The following is an 18,647-nucleotide window of genomic DNA, read 5'->3' on the forward strand; positions in this document are numbered from 1 at the left end:
TCTGCTCTAAGGAACTGCAGGCAGGCGCTAAGTTCATGACCTCACACACTCCTCAAACACTATTTTCCCTTCCTATCAGAAAAACTGCCCAGCTCTTATATTGGATAGAACTATATATTTATGCATGTTTATGCAAGGGAAATACCCATGCAATCCAATGTGCTGTCTCTGAAATGTCATCATGTGGAACTAATACTGTACAGAGATTAATAAAGATGACATCATTAAAAAAATTTCCACAGCACTGAAGAAAATTAGGCCTCATTGAATTTAAAAGTTACTAATTTGGTTTAAAGTCCTACGCCCATGTTTGAGTTGAAGTGGATTTAGGAGCTTGCAGGATTGCAACATTAAATTTAATAGATTAAAAATCAGACCACTTAAAAGGGTGATTTGTAGAGTGAGTATACAGGTAATCCTCAATTTACAACCATTCATTTGGTCAAAGTTCAAAGTTACAACAGCAGTGGAAAAAAAGTGATTTATGACGGGTTTTCACACTTTAAGACTGTGGCAGTATCCCCATGGCCATGTGATCAAAACCTGGATACTTGGCAACTGGCATGTACTTTTGATAGTTGATTTCCCAGGGTCATATGATCCCCTTTTACAACCTTCTGACAAGCAAGGTCAACGGGAAAGCCAGATTCACTGAATAGCCATGTTATTAATTTAACAACTGCAGTGATTCACTTAACAACTGTAGCAAGAAATTTCATAAAATGGGACAAAACTCATTTCACAATGAGTTAACATTCTACCTCAAAATCTGTTGCAAATCTTTTATAAAATATGCTGATATGATAGAAGAAATGTTATTTTCTAAATTCATCTTTAAACGCATGTCTGCTATTCTTTCGTGTATATGGATTTTCTAATGCTGAGATTTTACATCTATTGCTAAGTATTTTCTTGCTTAGCAACAAAACCTTTGGGCTCAATTGTGATCATAAGTCAAGGACTACCTGTATTTGTATTGGGTGTAAAACATGGAAATTTGTGTTTCTTCTTTTCCCATGTTACTATTATAACTCTAAAAACCACAAGGCTGAGGGTTCTGAGGTTTGCATAATAAAAATAATAAAAAATAAAAAATACATTTTAAAAAAAACTGTTCTAAAAAAAAAACCTATTGAATCCCAATATAGAACCTCTGAACCAATCTTTTCTACCATCTCACTCTTACTTAATCTAGCCACTCCTGTAGTTTTATATGTTTTAATTTTATGAATTAATATATTAGGTAAAGGTTCTCCTTGCACATATGTGCTAGTCGTTCCCGACTCTAGGGGGCGGTGCTCATCTCCGTTTCAAAGCTGAAGAGCCAGCGCTGTCCGAAGACATCTCCGTGGTCATGTGGCCAGCATGACCAAACGCCAAAGGCACACGGAATGCTGTTACCTTACCACCAAAGGTGGTCCCTATTTTTCTATTTGCATTTTTTATGTGTTTTTGAACTGCTAGGTTAGCAGAAGCTGGGACAAATAACAGGAGCTCAGCCCGTTACACGGCACTAGGGATTCGAACCACTGAACTGCCGACCTTTCGATCAACAAGCTCAGCATCTTAGCCACTGCATCCCTTAATTAATATATTAGTATTGTTTAATTCTTGGCATAACTAAATTATTGATTTCAGAAGGATAAGGGAGGAAAGATCATGCAGAAGACATAAAACCCATACATACCAGTACTATAAAAATAATTTTAATTTCACAATAACTTACATATAAATTAGCTTAAAATATTATGATTGCATTTTGATATTAATATTTAAATAAAGGAATATAAACAGTGTCATTTGGAAACAGTGCAGTTAATTATCCATTTCTGCTCCAGACTCATGGTCTGTGCCATCGCTATCTTCCTCGTTCTCTGATTCGTCATAAAAGAAAATTGTGGCTTGGACAGGAAAGTTCCTCAGAAGTGCTTCAGCTTCATGATACATGTAGTCAAAACACTTGGATTTGGGCCAGAATAGCCTAAAACAAATAGAAAAGTTTGTAATTTAATATGTAAGGAATAATTAAAATAACTTCATCTCATTCTACTTAACCTACTGTTAGCTTAAAATATCTTAAAATAAATAATCATTTCTTTAATATTAGCAGTATTTGACAACAAAATGGAATAATTCTAATTGTGTATAATCTAATTATACACAATTAGAGATACCCCTTTCTTTTTAGGCCAAGTACTTGCTGCTGAATTAATTAATGCATAAGTTTGTTCAAAGATTGCCTTTATGCTCTCAGGGGAGCTAAAGGCTGTTTAATTTGTAAAAGCATGAAAGTCAAATTTGCATTAACATTCTACCTCAAAATCCGTCATAAATCTTTCATAAAATATACTGTGATAAGATAGGAAAAATTTATTTTCTAAATTTATCTTTAAACACTTATCTGCTAATATTCTGTACAGAAGAATTTTTGATCTATACCAGTGATGGCTAACCTTTTTGCCGTCGTGTGCCAAAAGCGGGGGGAGTGGGGGGTGTCGCAGGTGCATGTGCCCACATCCATAATTCAATGCACCCCACCCTCCAGCGCATGCGCATGCAACCCCCCCCATTTCCCCCTGCTTTTGTCACGCGATGGCACGGTGGGCCCAGTAGGCCTGTTTTTTTCCCCCTCCCCAGGCTCCAGAGGCTTTCTAGGAGCCTGGGGAGGGCAAAATCAGCCTTCCCCACCCCCCCAGAGGCCTTCCAGAGGCCAGAAACAGCCAGTTTCCTGACCTTCAGTAGGACCGGAAGGCCTGAAAATCAGTTGGCCGGTGCGTGCATGCGCGCTGGTGCTGAGCTAGGGCAACACTTGCGGGCCCAGCAAAATGGCTCCGCGTGCCACCTGTGGCACCCGTGCCATAGGTTCGCCATCATGGATCTATACCTTTCCAACAAATGGTAAAGTCAATATCTAGGCAGAATAAGTAACACTGGACACTCAAAAGCACCTTCTGAGATTTAAACTATTCATTTTTGACTGCCACTTTATTGAACATATTCAAGAACATTCAACAGGACTATTCTAACATTTCTCAAGAGGAGCTTAAGACCAGAAAGTGTTTTTTAAAACTGGAAGGAATTTAAAAGAACCATAAGTGCACATAGGCAAGAAGACATGATAAGTTCATTTAAGGTCACACTACATTTAATTACAGCAAGTATGACCTCTTCAACACACATCTGCAGAAGTAGTACAAATAACCAGGAATGCTTATGGGAAAAATCACAGATTGAAAGGGAATCTTTAATTTTTCCAATCAATATCCCAATTTCTATTCTTACAATAAAAGGCAATGATTTAAGACACTGAAATTTTCCTTGATTACACCAATCATATTAAAGCATACAATAAATGTTTAATGAGAAGTTCAGATTTTATTAAAGACTTAAGTCATTTCACATTTATAATCAACCTGCATAATCAAATAATCAAATATTGAAAAAAATGGTAACCAGTCAAATGCAACTTCACAATTCAAACACATTGTGTCTTATTCATAAATTAAATGGGATTCAAAGACATCTGGTATGGACTTTACAGCTGCAGTTTTTAATAATTTGGGGCACTTAATAATTCCATAGAAGTTATTATTTATATCCAATGAAGAAAGTTTAGCAGTGCACAAAAATTCAGTTTTGTCAATTACTACAAGTGACATATAGGATAATATTCCATTATCTGTGAGGGGAAAAAACAAATGTTTGAGTAAATATACCATGGCAGGTTTCTAATTCATCCTATGCTGTTCTCACAGAGGGTGACTAAGTCTGTAAAGGAGGAGAGAAACCATACAGAAATGATATGAGTGGCCTTGGATCTTGAGGTCCTCAGCCTGCATCTGGTAAGGATACACAGTGTAACCAATATGCAGATGTAGCTATCACAAAAATATTGACTGCATTTGGACACATCTGCTGCAGGGATCCATGCCAACTTCCTTATCAACTGCTTTGAAAATCACATCCCATGATTTGGGAAGTACAGTGATCAGTTCCAAAGAAAGCTTTGCCTTGGATCAGCCAGCAAAATTCAACCAAATAACAGCCCTAGGGGATCTTATTCTTGACTGTGGTACATAAACATGAGAAGGGCAGAATATATCTCTCATATAAATAAAAAAATAAAAAAAATTGATATAGATGCTACAACATGGCCAGAGGAAGAGCAGGAAAACAATAAAGTTGTAAGCCTTCCAGAGTCATGATGAATATAGAGGTGGTATTCAGCAGGTTCTGACCAGTTCTGGAGAACCGGTAGCAGAAATTTTGAGTAGTTCGGAGAACCGGTAAATACTACTATGACTGGCCCCGCCCCCATCTATTCCCGAGTCCCAGCTGATCGGGAGGAAATGGGGATTTTGCAGTAACCTTCCCCTGGAGTGGGGAGGGGATGGAGATTTTACAATATCCTTTGCCCGCCATGCCCAAGCCATGCCCAAGCTATGCCATGCCCACCAAGCCACGCCTACAGAACTGGTAGTAAAATTTTTTGAATCCCACCACTTGATGAATGGCATATACATTTAATTAGTACAGTATGGGTGACCATGTTAGAGTCAGTCTTAAGGTCTTTCCCCATTCTTGAGTTGAAATGCTTAACATTCAACAATTCTGAGTTCATAAAAACTGCTTGCAAACCCTACATGCTCGGTTGCTTCACTTGCCAGTCATTCATGTCCCGTCATTTTTCCTCCAAGGTCACGGTGATAAAATTTAACAGATTTTATGCCACTTTGGGCAGAAGCCTTTGTAGGAGCCAACATTTCCACTGGAATAGTGAAAGCCGCATGACATTGTCACATCTCCAGCTCTCCCTTTTGGATGTGCACAAAAAAAGGCAGAGTCTGTGGCATGATGGAGTGACACTGAAAACGAGACAGTCCCTGGAGGGAGCCAGACTAAATGCTATCTTAATACAAGCCAAGCTATGGAAGAGGTTGGGCTGTCTAACTTAGAGGCTGGGGTGAAGATGAAGGAACATGGCAAGAAACATCCAAGGAAGATGGCAGAAAAAGATATTATGAGGGCAGTTTTGGTAGAACAACAATCTAAGACATTTAGGTGTGCAGAAAACAACAACTCTCCCAATCAATATTCAAAATCCCAACAGCAGGTTAACATTTTCTGGCACTTGAGACAAATCCTTCAAGTCTGTTCTGAAATAAGAAGAGTGTGTGGGATAGCAAGAAGGGAGGCACATAAATTTAATAATTGATTAATACTAAAGTAAAAACATTATTTCAAAAATAAATGTATTTGAATTGGCTCTTCTTTTCACGGACAATAAATGTATAAAAATAACAAGAAAATAGTATTTTGCTGTCTTCTAATTAGTTCAAAAGATACTCTGCTAATTGACATTGTCAGCTCCAGATCATATGATATACTTTCATCTATTGTAACTGCTATTGCAAATGATAAAAAGAATAAAGACAGAAGAGAACATCACTAAAACCACAAAATTAAAACAACATATACCGTAAATATGGAAGACACTGAGAGAAAATCTTCTTAAGGCTTCGGAATACAGATGGTCCTTGACTAATGACCGCAACTGAGCCCAAAATTTATTTGTTAAGCAAGATGTTAAGTGAATTTTGCCCTCTTTTATGACTTTTCTTGCCACAATTGCTAAGTGAATCATTATAGTTGTTAAAATAGTAACATGGCTGTTAAGCAAGTCTGACTTCCACATTGACTTTGCTTGTCAGAAGGTCACAAAAGGTGATCCATGACCCAGGGACACTGTAACCATCATAAGTACAAGCCAATTGCCAAGCACCCATATTCTCATCACATGATCACAGGGATGCTGCAATGGTCCTAAGTGTGAAAAATGGTCATAAATCACTTTTTTTCAGTGCAGTTGTAACTTCAAATGGTCACTAAACAAATGATTATAAGTCAAGGGCTACCTATAGTTTTAAAAAAAAAGATAAGGTTTTTCTCTGACCAGTTATGCCCAACTCTACGGGTGGTACTGATCTCTGTTTTCTAGCTGAGGGAGCCAGCATTGTCCAAAGATATTTCTGTGGGCATGTGGTCAGCATAACTATACATTGAGGCACACGGAACGCTGTTACCTTCCCACAAAAGTACCTATTTATGTACTTGCATTTGCATGCTTTTGAACTGATAAATTGACATGATCCTAGGGCAAGAATGGGAGCTCACTCTGTGGTGCGGTGCTTAAGTCTTGACCTGCCAAACTTCCGATCAACAAGCCCAGTGTTTTAACCGCTAGACTAATAATTGGAGAAGCTGAAATATTGAGAAATCATGTTGAAAAAGCTATATTAATTATTTACTGATGTTATGTTTTGTTCTATTTATATTCTGCCTTTCATACAGAAGCAGTACTCCTATTTTTCCACACACAATGCTGTAAAATAGATTGGGCTGAGAGAGAGAGATTGAGAGAAAGGGAACAAAAGAGAGAGAGAGAGAGAACAAGAGAGAAAGAGAAGAAGAAGAGAGAATGAGAGAAAATGAGAGAATGAAAGCAAGATACAAGAGAGAATGAGAGAAAATGAGAGAATGAGAAAGTGAGAGTGAAAACAAGAGAATGAGACTGAGAGAAAATGAGAACGAAAGCAAGAGAGAGAATGAGAGAAAATGAAAGAGAGTGAGAAAGTGAGAGAGAAAACGAAAGAGAAAAGAGAATGAGAAAGATAAAGATAAAGATAAAACAGGAGAGAGAACATGAGAGAAAATGAGAGAGAATGAGAGAAAGAGAGAGAGAGAGAGAGAGAGAGAGAGAGAGAGAGAGAACAAGGGAGAGACCCAAAGCCACTCAGAAAGCTACCAGTAGCTACTAGTTTAAGTCCTGATACGTTTTGTGTGATTTCAGATGTTATTTGAAATAAATCTTACATACAATCCTATCATTTTTCTTGACACCTTTCTGTATGATTAACTACTACCTGAAAATATATCCAATTGAGGGCTTTACCTATTGGATTCCCTCCCCCTCCCCCCCAATAGGTAGCTTTTTAGGGCCCAGGAGCCCAGCTGGGAAAAATGGAAAAGATTAATCCTGAGAGTCTCAGTAATACTATGTTTTAGGAAAAAATGAAATTGTTTTGGCTTACCTCACTGGATGGGTATATTGTGCGAGTTTTACAGAGTCTTCTGTAGCCTCAGAAGGGCTGTGCAACTAGAGCAAGAAATAAAGGTCAACAGAATGATTGAAAATTATGATACTTTCAGAAAGAAAAAATCTGAAATTGATTATTTAATATTCATACATTTTTTATCAAATCAAAGCCACCCATTTCAGGAAAATGACTCTGGGTGGTGTATAATAAAAGAATACATAATGTTATTATTAAATACTATGTTTGTTTCCTTCTTTTGTTCAGGAAGTATATTAGGCACTCCCTTTTCCATTTTTTTTTTCTTCAACTGCAACCCTGTGAGGTGGGCTGGGCTGAAAGAGCATGACTGACCTAGAGTCATCCAGTGATTATCAAAGTAAATATTGGATTTCATTTTCGTCAGCACATCCGATGCACTGTAATGCAAATGCATGATTATTTTCCCCTCTCCTGATAGTGCAATCATTATAAACCTTAAAATTCGAATTAATAAATTGCTGCCTTTCATAGTGCCTAGCACAAACTGATATATTACATTGCAAAAGGCATAACCAATTTAGGAATTACATTTCAGTCACATGATGAGCCCCACATGCAAACTTAATTTAGTAATGAAAACCATCCTTTTAGTTGTTGTTGTTGTTTTAAAAAAAAGGTCCTTCGTGGAATGCAGTGAGGTCTGTATTATTGTTAATGCGCCAATATCCCTAGTCTAGAATTAGTAGCAATCGTTAACACCCATACATTTCCTTCCTTTCACCGTACTCCTAAGTGAAAAAACATTGAATTAGTCAACTAAAGAAAGACCAGTTCCTTGCAGTCTAATCTAAGCCCACGTGGAAGGGCTGTCATAATTGTGACTACAGGACACACTCACCTCAACGTTTTGCACACCCTGTCTTTCGGCATCTTTTGGGGTGGGGATCCAAGGTCTCCAGAATCCTTCGGACCTGCAAATATATTAGACACCCTGCGTTAGCCGCGATATGGCAATAGGACGCAGTAAAGGGAGAGGGAGAATATCGGAAGCTCCCGGGACTACGGATGGGGCTGGCTCCATTTTTCCCGCGCGATCAAGAAGCAGCTGGAAAACATGGGGATCACCTCCCACCCACCCTCCTCCCCAAGGCTTGCTCTTAAGCGCAGGTTGCCCGTAATGGGCTCTCGTGGTGATTGAGGTCGGCTACCCTGAAGTGTCTTTGGAGCAGGAGATCCGGGAGTTTGCGGTTCCAAGCGGCGGAGAATTGTGGAGGCAGAGCGGCGAAGTCTCCATGCTCTGACTGTGGCCGCTCTCAGACCCAGCCAACCCACCGGTAAAACGCGGGCAGCCTCTCGTTTCCTCTCCTCCCCCGCGCTGGGCTGTGTGGATCGGCTGCCGCCCGAGGGGTTTTTATAACGATAGCTGAGCAGCCTCCCAGTTCCAGCCACCTTATCTCATTTGCCGGAGAGGTAAACAAAAAGGCTGCGCGTGAAAGCCGCAGCGGGGTAAACAAGGAGCGTGGACGCGTGCAAGCTCCAAATGGCCCAGGGAGAGATTTGGCAAGTGAGTGTTAATCACACTTGAGCAGACACATGGCTGTTGTCCTGAAGAGGGGATGCTCACGCTTGGGCTGTCGTCCGCAGGGTCCTGGGTAAGAAAGCCAGAGAATACCCAGAGTTTGCGATGGAAAAAACGGCCTTTCTGTTCCACACGTTGTTGCAATATTGCTATCCGTTCATTTATGGATATATTTTGCTCTTCCAGATGTGGAAATCCAAATAGTCCGAGCAATCACACAATCGAATTAAGCAACGGAAATGGTACTTAATAATTTAATTTGCTTCAGCAAGAAGGGAAAGGAGGCCGGGGTGAAATCCAGCAGGTTCTGATAGGTTCTGGAGAACCGGTAGCGGAAATTTTGAGTAATTCGGAGAACCGGCAAATATCACCTCTAGCTGGCCCCAGAGTAGGGTGGGAATGGAGATTTTGCAATATCCTTCCCCCAGGAGTGGGGAGGGAGTGAGAATTTTGCAGTATCCTTCCCCTGGAGGGGGGTGAGAATGGAGATTTTACAGTATGCTTTCTCTGGAGTGGGTGGGAATGGAGATTTTGCAGTATCCTTCCCCTGCCACGCCCACCAAGCCACACCATGCCCACCAAGCCATGCCCACAGAACCAGTAGAAAAAAAAAATTGGATTTCACCACTGAAAGAGGCAAGACAGAACAGCTAAAAATGAAAGCTATGCTGGCATCCAAAAACAACAATAAGTAACATAAATTACTTATATAACTTACATTATGATATCATTATGTAATATATTATTAAGCATTATAAGTAAGTATTCCCTGCCAGTTATTTGGTGAAGTTGCTAAGGTACTGGCCTAGAAACCAGAAGACTATGAGTTCTAGTTCTGCCTTGGCATAAAAACCAGCTGGGTGACTTTGAACCAGTCATTTTTTCTTCGCCCACCCTACTGTACAGGGTTGTTACTGAGAAAAATAGGAGGAGGAAGAAATTTTTTGTTTGTTTTCTGCCTTGAGTTACCTATAAAGTAATAAAGGTGAGATAAAAATCTAATAAATAAAATATTTTGGACAACTACTCCTCTAATCTCTTGCCATTGATCATGCCAGCTAGAAAAGAGAGGTCAAAGTTTTTAAAGATCTATAGGGCAATTCACTTGTCTGGCATTTGAAAAAGGTTTGTCTTAGACCTTTGTAAGAATAAGTAATATTTGACATTAGGAATCTGATTTTTGAAACTTCCTAGGCCCAGGGCACTTACTTTTTTTTAAGATTGATATCACCATGAATAATTTTTAAGAATAATGTGTACCTGCAGCCAATAAAAATACAGTAATATAGAATCTTTTACTTTGGAGGTGGCTCGATCAACAAATTCGCAACTTCTTTGAAACAATGGAAATTTCTAGAATGTCTTTAAGCAGCATCATAGAAAGACCATTCCATTTCATATATTGGAATTCCATTTTGTAATTCTTTTGAAAAGAGCTCAGTAAAAAAAAAATACCTTACTTATTAGATTCTGAAATGTTTCTAATGAACAAACATGACTTTTTCTCTCTTGTAGTAATTTAATTTTTGTGTAACTAGAACTTGTGCCTTCTGTAAGGTCATTCCTATTGAAGAAAATTTGCAGTCCACCTATCAAATTTGATAAAAAGTACATTAAGTCATAGAATCCACATGGAACTGGTTTTAAAATTACTTTTGAAACTTCAAATCTGTCTTTTCAGAGAACAGTATAATAAAATTATTCATGTCAGACTAAGACTGGAGATTCCTGAAAAAAGAGTTTTGACTTTACAGAAATAATCCTGCAAAAGGAGGAGAATCTTGAAACAGAACAGAGTGAATACTACTTCTGTCTGATGTAAATTAATTAAGATAAAAGATTTAGATAATTACATTTTATTAATTATTCTTCAGCAGGGGTCCCTAATCCCCAGTCTTTGGACCTGTACTGGTCCACAGCCTGTTGGGAACTGGGCCATGCAAGCAGCAAAGTGCGCAAAATTTCATTTGCATATGTGCAGGATTAGGTTGTGTGCGCGAAAACATCCCCTCTGCCCCCATCGCCCGCACCATCCATGCAGCCAGAAAGCTTGTACTACAATACTGCAAGTATTAGTAAGTAATACTGCAGGTCCTAGACACTGATTCAGCATATACACTGAACTATCTGGCTAATATAGCAAGAACAAATAACTCTGATACGGAATGGGACAACTCACCATAGCCAACTCACCACGGCCAACTTGCTGCAGCCAACTCACCATGGCCAACTCACTGCAGGACAATTGGCTATGGCAAATTGTTATAGAACCCACTCTGCTAATACTTAATCCTGGTTCCCTGAATTACTTTAATTAGTGGTTTTATATAGATTTAAAAAATGATGCATAAATGCCAAGGAGCAAAGCTAAATATTACAATGTTTGTTTCTTTGTTTAAATTTACATGCTATCCATCTCACTCTGTGAAGCGACTTTGGGCTTATGAATCACCAAAGCTTTGTCCCGCCAACCCAGAAAAGTGCCCCACATAGATACCATCTGTGATTGAAAGGAATGTGGAAAACATTCCATGCACAAACAGTTCCATGCATAGAGCAGCTGGTTTCAGATGGTCTGTTTCCAAACCCAAACACACCTGTTTTGGGTACTTTGGTTCATGCATGAATCAAAACAGATTTATTTTGCTCTGGAATTAAAAGAATTGTTTGGTTATGGGAAAAGTAGTTGGCAAGAGCTAAGGAAAAGCTAAGGACGTTGATGGCTGAGGAAAGGAAGGAAAGCAAAGAAAAGAAAGTTCTAGGAAGATATGGAGAAGCTGGATCATCAGCATTGGTGGCAGCAAGGGAGTGTGGGGGGGAAGGTGCTAGGAAAATCAGGGCAGGTAATAGAATAAAGAAAGGTGATAGAAAGTATCAGGAGGATTGGAGGAGAGGCACACCAGCTAGGTATGCTGTTCTAAGAACAGGGAGAGGTATATAGGGCATAGCACATACCAATATTACACTATTTGCCCAGTAAGATTTTGTTTTTATGAAACTTGGAAGACCCAAAGCTTTCCAACTTTGGGTTCTACTGAAACAGAGCTGATTCCCCCAAAATCAGCAAAACTTTCATTATATGATGGGTTATGGGATTCACACCAACATTTCCCCTTCTGTGCAAACCCCTAAGAATCCTAACTAACATGGCTTCCTGCCCCTCTTCCACACAGACCATTGTCCAGTCTGACCAAGACTGTTTCTGTATCGGATTTATCATGCATGGCTCCTGGAACATATTTGTTGAATTAAAACACATGGCTGTAGTCAAGAGCTTACATATCTGCAGAGGAATAATTGCAAAGGAATAAATAATTGCACAGGAATGACTAGAAATATGCTATGGTTTAGGAAGGTTTTTCATGCTGGTTTTTGATGTGAAGTGCAGATTTACTTTGAAGATCTTATGAGTTAAAACCAGGGGTAGGCTTAAAAATTTTTAGCAAGGGGGTCTCTGGCCGGTTGCTGGATGGGCTTGGCCATGGTGGGCGTGGCCTAGTCGCCTCCTGCACCACAGCTGGGGGGCTGATTTTGCCCTTCCCGGGCTCTGGAGGCTTTTCTTGAGTCTCCGGGAGAGCGAAAACAGCTTTTCCAGGCTCCGGAGGCCATCTGAAGGCTGGAAATGGGCCCATTTCTGGCTTTCCCAAACTTCTGGTAGGCCTATTTTTCACCCTCCCCGAACCTCTGCACGCGCCATGCAATTACCTGTATCCAGAACTGGCCTCATATGGGGACTCCTGGGAGGGGCGGGGCAGGGTGGGCGGGGCCAGCCAGGAGTGGAATTTGGTAATTCTCCAAACAGCACAGAATCTTAGCTAGAGGTTCTCCCGAATCCCTGCGCACCCCCAGAAGCCCACCCTGCTTAAAACAACACAATACTCTACGCAAGGAGGAGGGTCCACATGAATAAAGTACTAAGGATCTTTAAATCTATTTACCTATTTACAACTAGGTAAATATTTTGTACAAATAATGTTCAAAAATCACCATTTTAATAGGAATACCCCATTAAAAAGTAATGATATTGGAATGATAGTCATCACTGTAGTTGGTATCGAGGAGTGACCAAATGAAGGAATTGCAAGAGAAAGTAGGACTACAGGTAGTCCTTGACTTACCACCACAACTGAGCTCAACATTTCTGTTGTTAAGTGTTAAGTTCTCCATGATGTCTAGTTAAATTATATAAAGTTGAAATAAAAATATATTATTAAAAGGTTTTTTCACAATAATCTATTGGAATTTACTGTCAAACTTCAAAGTTTGGAGACGGACAGACATTTACTTTCATTCAAATGTATCCATGCTTCTAATTAATTAGAGAAAAATGAATAATATTGGTAAATTTAAAATAATAGAACAAATTAATGCTTACTAGACATTTTAATGTGGTAATTTGTGTATGACAGTACTGTACAAATATTGATTGCACTATTATAAAACTACAATTTTTTTTAAAAAAATAACAGATTTGTCACATAATACAGATAGTCCTCCATTTACAACTACAATTAAGCCTAAAATTTCTGTTTTTAAGTGAGACATTTGTGTGATTTTGCCCCGTTTTACGACCTTCCTTGCCACAGTTATTAAGTGAATCACTGAAGTTGTTAAGTTAGGTGGTTAAGTGAATCTGGCTTCCCTATTGACTTTGAATATCAAAGCGTCACAGGATACTGCAACGGTATGAGTCAGTTGCCAACCATACGTTTTTGTTTTGTTTTTTTGGCAAAAAGTTTTTTTTTTTACCAACCATACGAATTTTGATCATGTGACCATGAAGATGCTGTAATGGTTATAAGTGAAAAACGGTCATTCACTTTTTTCAATCCCATTGTAACTTCAAATGGTCACTAAATGAAATGTTGTAAGTCTAGGACTGCCTGTATACAATGAAAAATTGTGTATCTTTGCATAATCTTAAGTAAAGAGCACCCTCCCCATTTTTAGATAGGAATCATCATTATGACTTGTTGGAGCAATGAATCTTGTTAGTATGTCCACCGGCTAAGCTTTCACCAGCAGAAGCTTCATGGCAATAAATATCAGTGACATTCTGTAAATAGTTAAGCCTGGAAGACTTGGTTGTTCTCCCAGGCCTTGGGCTGAGATGGATGGGACCCCTTACTGAGTGGGTGTTTGTTGTTTTTGTCTGTATACAATGACCAGATCCCATCTTGCTTTGGTTTGTATTAGATTTTTTTAATGGCATTACATTGTGAGCTGCCCGGTGTTAGTCAGAACTGGGCAATGCCTACATTGATTTAAATAAATAAAAGTACTGTAAATGAAAGATAAAATCTCCTTGTTCACACCCATGCAGCAGTATGAAGGTGATTTGCCATTGTTTTTTTTTTTTTTTTTTTTTGGGTGTGTGTGTGTGTTTTTTGACTTCCCAATTGAGCCTACAACTCTGGTAATTTCCCATTCAAAGCAGTAATCAGTTCCAGTTTTTCTTAATGTCTTTGCCCAAAGTAATGCTGAAACTTTTGTTTGTACTATTTGTACTACTGTACAAATGTCCATATCGTGTAAGCACACTACCCTAATGAGACGCTTATTGATGGAAGCTAGGCTAGTGATTTTCAGGCATAGTAAATGAGAGGGTCTGTGTAAATGCCATTTCTTGAAAGACATGGTTCTTGATTTCTTCCTTTTATAAAATAGATTATTTATTTGGTGTGATGCAAGAAACCTTTTCAGAGCGATTCCTGATCCCAACTGGTGTTAGGCAGAGCTCTGTAATCTCTTCCCTGCTGTTCAGTGTCATGGCTGGTGTTAGGAGGAGGAAGGAAAAGGCAGGCAAAGGGGCACACGATGAGACCCACTTACTTAGCTGACTTCATGTTCATCAGTGGCAGTGCCATAGTTGCAGACAGTGACCCAGGAGCCACAGACGTCTTGTATGATACCATGAATACTGCCCATGCATATATCCTATGACACAGTAAAAGTTAATGCCAATCCAACAACAGTTTTACAGACTGCTGTCTTCCTCAAGATAATCTAGTCTAGATAGAGTAGGTTCACCAGTTTAAATATCTCAAATCACTGGTAGAAAAAAAAACATCATCAAAAGCAGAAATATATTCCAGAATTTGCCAGCACTGCTATCTTGGATAGTTAAACTGGTGCACCGGGAGAAAACAAAATGTTTTTGTGAAAAGAAAGGTTTAAATCTTCTGCTCTGCCACTCTTGCTATATGAGACTGAGATGTGGACACTGTTAAAAGCAAACCTAATTAAACTTTGATGCTTTTTAAAAATATAGGACCTATCTGGAGAATATCCCTGCATATCCATCTCAATGATACCATCAGATTGAGATGCAGTGTCCATCTACAGTTCAGGATCAAATACAAAAGTGCAAACTAAGAAGGTTTGGACATGAATGCAGAACTGATAGAACATCAGCTTTCTTACAGACTGATGTGGAGAAAATGACATGCACAATGGGAAATCCAGTGAATAGCAGCAAAGAAAATATAGGTGAAGAAGCTGGAGATGATCTTAAAAACCTACGGCTCAATTTGAATGATGTGATACAAGCAGCGTTCAAATGAAAAAAAATATATATAAAAGTTTTATAAATCCAGAGTCCAACAACAAAAACGCTAATACAGTCTTTGGTTCAGAGGTCGGTTTCAGCAGGTTCTGACCAGTTCTGAAGAACTGATAGCGGAAATTTTGAGTAGTTCGGAGAACCGGTAGTAAAAATTCTGACTGGCCCTGCCCCCATCTATTCTCTGCCTCCCAAGTCGCAGCTGATTGGGAGGAAATGGGGATTTTGTAGTGGGATGGGAATGGAGACTTTACAGTATCCTTCCCCTGCCATGCCCTCCAAGCCATGCCATGCCCATCAAGCCACACCCACAGAATCGGTAGTAAAAAATTTTGAAACCCACTACTGCCTTGGTTGTATAAACAGAGGCATAGAATCAAAATCACGTGAAGTATTAGTACCACTTTATAAAACCTTAGTAAGACCACACCTGGAATACTGCATCCACTTTTGGTCACCACATTACAAAAAATATATTGAGATTTTGGAAAAAATACAGAGAAGACCAACTAAAATGATTAAAGGCCTGGAGACTAAAACAGGAAGAATGGTTGGAGGATTTGGGTTTGGCGAGTCTAGAAAAAAAAAAAAGGACTAGGAGGTCACATGATAGCTGTATTCCAGTATTTGAGGGGCTGCCACAAAGAAGAGGCGGTCAACCTATTTTCCAAAGCACCAGAGGGCAGGACAAGAAACAGTGAGTGGAAACTAATCAAGGAGACAAGCAACCTGGAATTAAGGAGAAGCTCCCCAACAGTGAAGTTGAACTTGCCTTCAGAAGTTGTGAGTGCTTCATCACTGGAGGCTTTTAAGAAGAAACTGGATAGCCACTTGTCTGAAATGGTCTCCTGCTTGAGCAGGGGGTTGGACTAGAAGGCCTTTAAGGTCCCTTCCAGCTCTACTCTACAGTATTCTTATTCTCAACACCCACAGCAACTTTCTGGTTCCAAGGTCAGCCCCATCCAGATGATAGTAGACTGCAGTCTGAATCTAATTTCTTTGCTGCTTAGAGGGGACAAAGGAAGAGGAGGGGTTAGACTATCACTCTATGCATAATAGCAGCCTCATGTGCTTGCTTTGTCAAAAGCAAAGCAGCTATCCAAGTTACAGTTTCCAAGGCAAAAGGTATCTTAACTTCCATTCCTGATGATTTCCTACCTCCCAATCAGTGGTGGTATTCAGCCGGTTCTATCCAGTTCAGGCGAACCGGTAGCGGCGGCTGCGGGAGGCTCCGCCCATCAGCCCAGATGTCATCACGTCCCGTTTTTGAAGCTCTGTGCATGCGCAGAAGGCTCTGCGCATGCTTGCCCGCTCACATTTGCAAACCGGTAGCGAAGATAAGTGAATACCACCCCTTCTCCCAATAAATGTCCTTTGTTATCATTATCAGTATTTGCAAGACCAAACTGGTAAATCAGGGAGACACAAACTATATGGATTGAAAAACCATCAGAGAAGAAAAAATATTTTTTCCTATGATATTCACCAATTGAAGCTTGCCTTATGTTTTTTTTAAAAAGATGGCAGTTGATGCAAAATATGAAGAACCATAGTTAGTAAAGTTACTATCCGTTAGCAAAAGGGCCAAAATGAAAGCTGTAGGGCAGGCCTATGAGCCTTGCCTGCATATTGCATACTAAATGTGTGTGAGCATCTAAGGTTAGACAGGTTAAAAATTCTAAGCTCCCTGTTGTAGCATTCTCTAATAGAATGTTTTCCTCCCCACCCCACATTTCACCAAAGGGGAGATACAACATGATAACTTTGCTATTTATAGGTAGTAGGCGATAACCATGGGTTTTTGACTCTCCTGGATCCAAAGAGGTGTTATCTTTGGCTCTCACGGAGTAGCACTCCACCAGAAAGAAACGATGAGCAGTTTGGTGGGCCTGCTGGACTCACAAGTCCTGCTTGAGTAGCAGGTGGCAGCTGTGGCTAAAGGGAAATTTTGCTCAAATTCATCTTGTGAGCTAATCTGACACGTAGCTGGACCGGGGGGACAGTCACTCGTGCCTTGGTCATTTTCTCGGTCTAAAATGTAGCAGTGCACATAGTTTCCAGTTTCTTTTTAGGTATAATCAAACTAGGTAGAATTTATGTATGTACCCTATTTCCCCCAAAATAAGGCATCCCCTGATAATGAGCCCAATCGGGCTTTTGAGCGCATGGCAATAAGGCCAAGCGATTATTTCAGGGCTCAAAAAAATATAAGACAGAGTCTTATTTTCGGGAAAATATGGTATGTATATATGTATGTATGTATCTATCTATCTATCTATCTATCTATCTATCTATCTATCTATCTATCTTATCTTATATGCCTCCCATCTCACCTAAAGGTTATTTAAAGCCTCGCATCACAAAAAGCTAAGCCCTCTTAGCTCTGAGAGCTAAGCCTCTCTCTGTATCTGCTCAATCTATCAGGCCAGATAGGAAGGGCCAAATTTCAGGTTCCTTCTCTGAAATGTTGCCATCTAGCAGGACATAGGACATCTGTTCTGTGAAATATCCTCCCCCTGATATTCAGCAAGCTCTCAGTCTGACATGGGCAGCAATACAAATAGTTTAAATAAGTAAATATCAGGGATTATTACTGTAAGGTGCTGGGAATTGGATTTGGAATGTTAGTTTTTACTGTTTCTTTTATCTACTTATTGTTGGTGTGAACTGCCCAGAGTTATGTCACATATGGTAGGTAGATAGCTAAGTGTTCTGCCCCAGCTACGGACCACAAGGAACGCAGCACACACAAAGTCCGTACAAACCTTAGTTTACTAATTAAGGACTACTAATGAGCTTTCTTAGTAGTTGTTCAAACACAAGTACATTTTAAATCAGTCTTTTCTGAACAAGGGCTGTTAATTTAACTTCATTAACAGCCGACAAAAGTCCAAGGAATAATAACTCAATTCTGAGGCACAGTCTTTCAGATAACCATAAGCTTACTGTGGTTGGCAGAATGCCCAGAAGCAATTTGCAGGAAAAATGACGAGAGAAGCAAGAGCCAATCAGACGTTTCTAGAGTCAATATGCGAAGGAATATGAACGAAGTTGTTTTCTGCAAATTGCCTCAGTCGTCGTCATTCCTTAAATAGGCTAGGGGAGTGGCCAATTAGCCCCAAGCCTTACTCTCGAGGAGACCGCCTCCTGAGGAGCCATTCCTGCCTTTTGGCAGCTCTGCGCCCCCGTGCATTGAGAAGAGGCTCCTCCTCTTCTTTCACTTCACTTATGGGAACTTCTGGAGGTTCTGAAGGCCCTGGCTGAATCCCCGCCTCTGGCACCAAATCTTCTCAGCCTCCTCATTGTCTGACTCGAGTGCCAGCTGCACAGGCTGCTGGCGAATCACCACACCAGCCTCCTCGCTGTCAGAATCAGCTACCAGCTGCACAGACCGCTGGCGGGCCACAACACTTAAGTCTCTTAAATAAAT

The 18,647-nt window shown here is 39.9% G+C and overlaps 1 protein-coding gene across 1 annotated transcript; it reads right to left on the reverse strand.

Moving 5' to 3' along the window:
• Positions 1-1,693: 1,693 nt before the first annotated feature.
• Positions 1,694-8,463, reverse strand: RIPPLY2 (ripply transcriptional repressor 2). The gene is made up of 4 exons (XM_070954252.1): positions 8,285-8,463; positions 7,975-8,047; positions 7,092-7,156; positions 1,694-1,981 (listed from the first exon to the last, which is right to left on the reverse strand). The coding sequence occupies exons 1-4, from the start codon at positions 8,368-8,370 to the stop codon at positions 1,816-1,818; spliced, it is 390 nt and encodes a 129-aa protein (XP_070810353.1). The 5' UTR covers positions 8,371-8,463; the 3' UTR covers positions 1,694-1,815.
• Between the last annotated feature and the right edge of the window lie 10,184 nt (positions 8,464-18,647).

This window comes from Pituophis catenifer, unplaced genomic scaffold (genome assembly GCF_029215685.1).
Source record: "Pituophis catenifer annectens isolate HBS135680 unplaced genomic scaffold, rPitCat1.0.hap2 SCAF_1, whole genome shotgun sequence".
NCBI lineage: Eukaryota > Metazoa > Chordata > Lepidosauria > Squamata > Colubridae > Pituophis > Pituophis catenifer.

Coding starts and splice junctions, on each gene's coding strand:
- RIPPLY2 (XM_070954252.1), bottom strand. CDS start 8,370: ATGGAGACTTCGCCGCTCTGCCTCCACAATTCTCCGCCGCTTGGAACC. Junction 8,048..8,284: donor TGCTCCAAAGACACTTCAGG/GTAGCCGACCTC, acceptor ATATATTTGCAG/GTCCGAAGGATTCTGGAGAC. Junction 1,982..7,091: donor CAATATACCCATCCAGTGAG/GTAAGCCAAAAC, acceptor TATTTGTTTTAG/GCTATTCTGGCCCAAATCCA.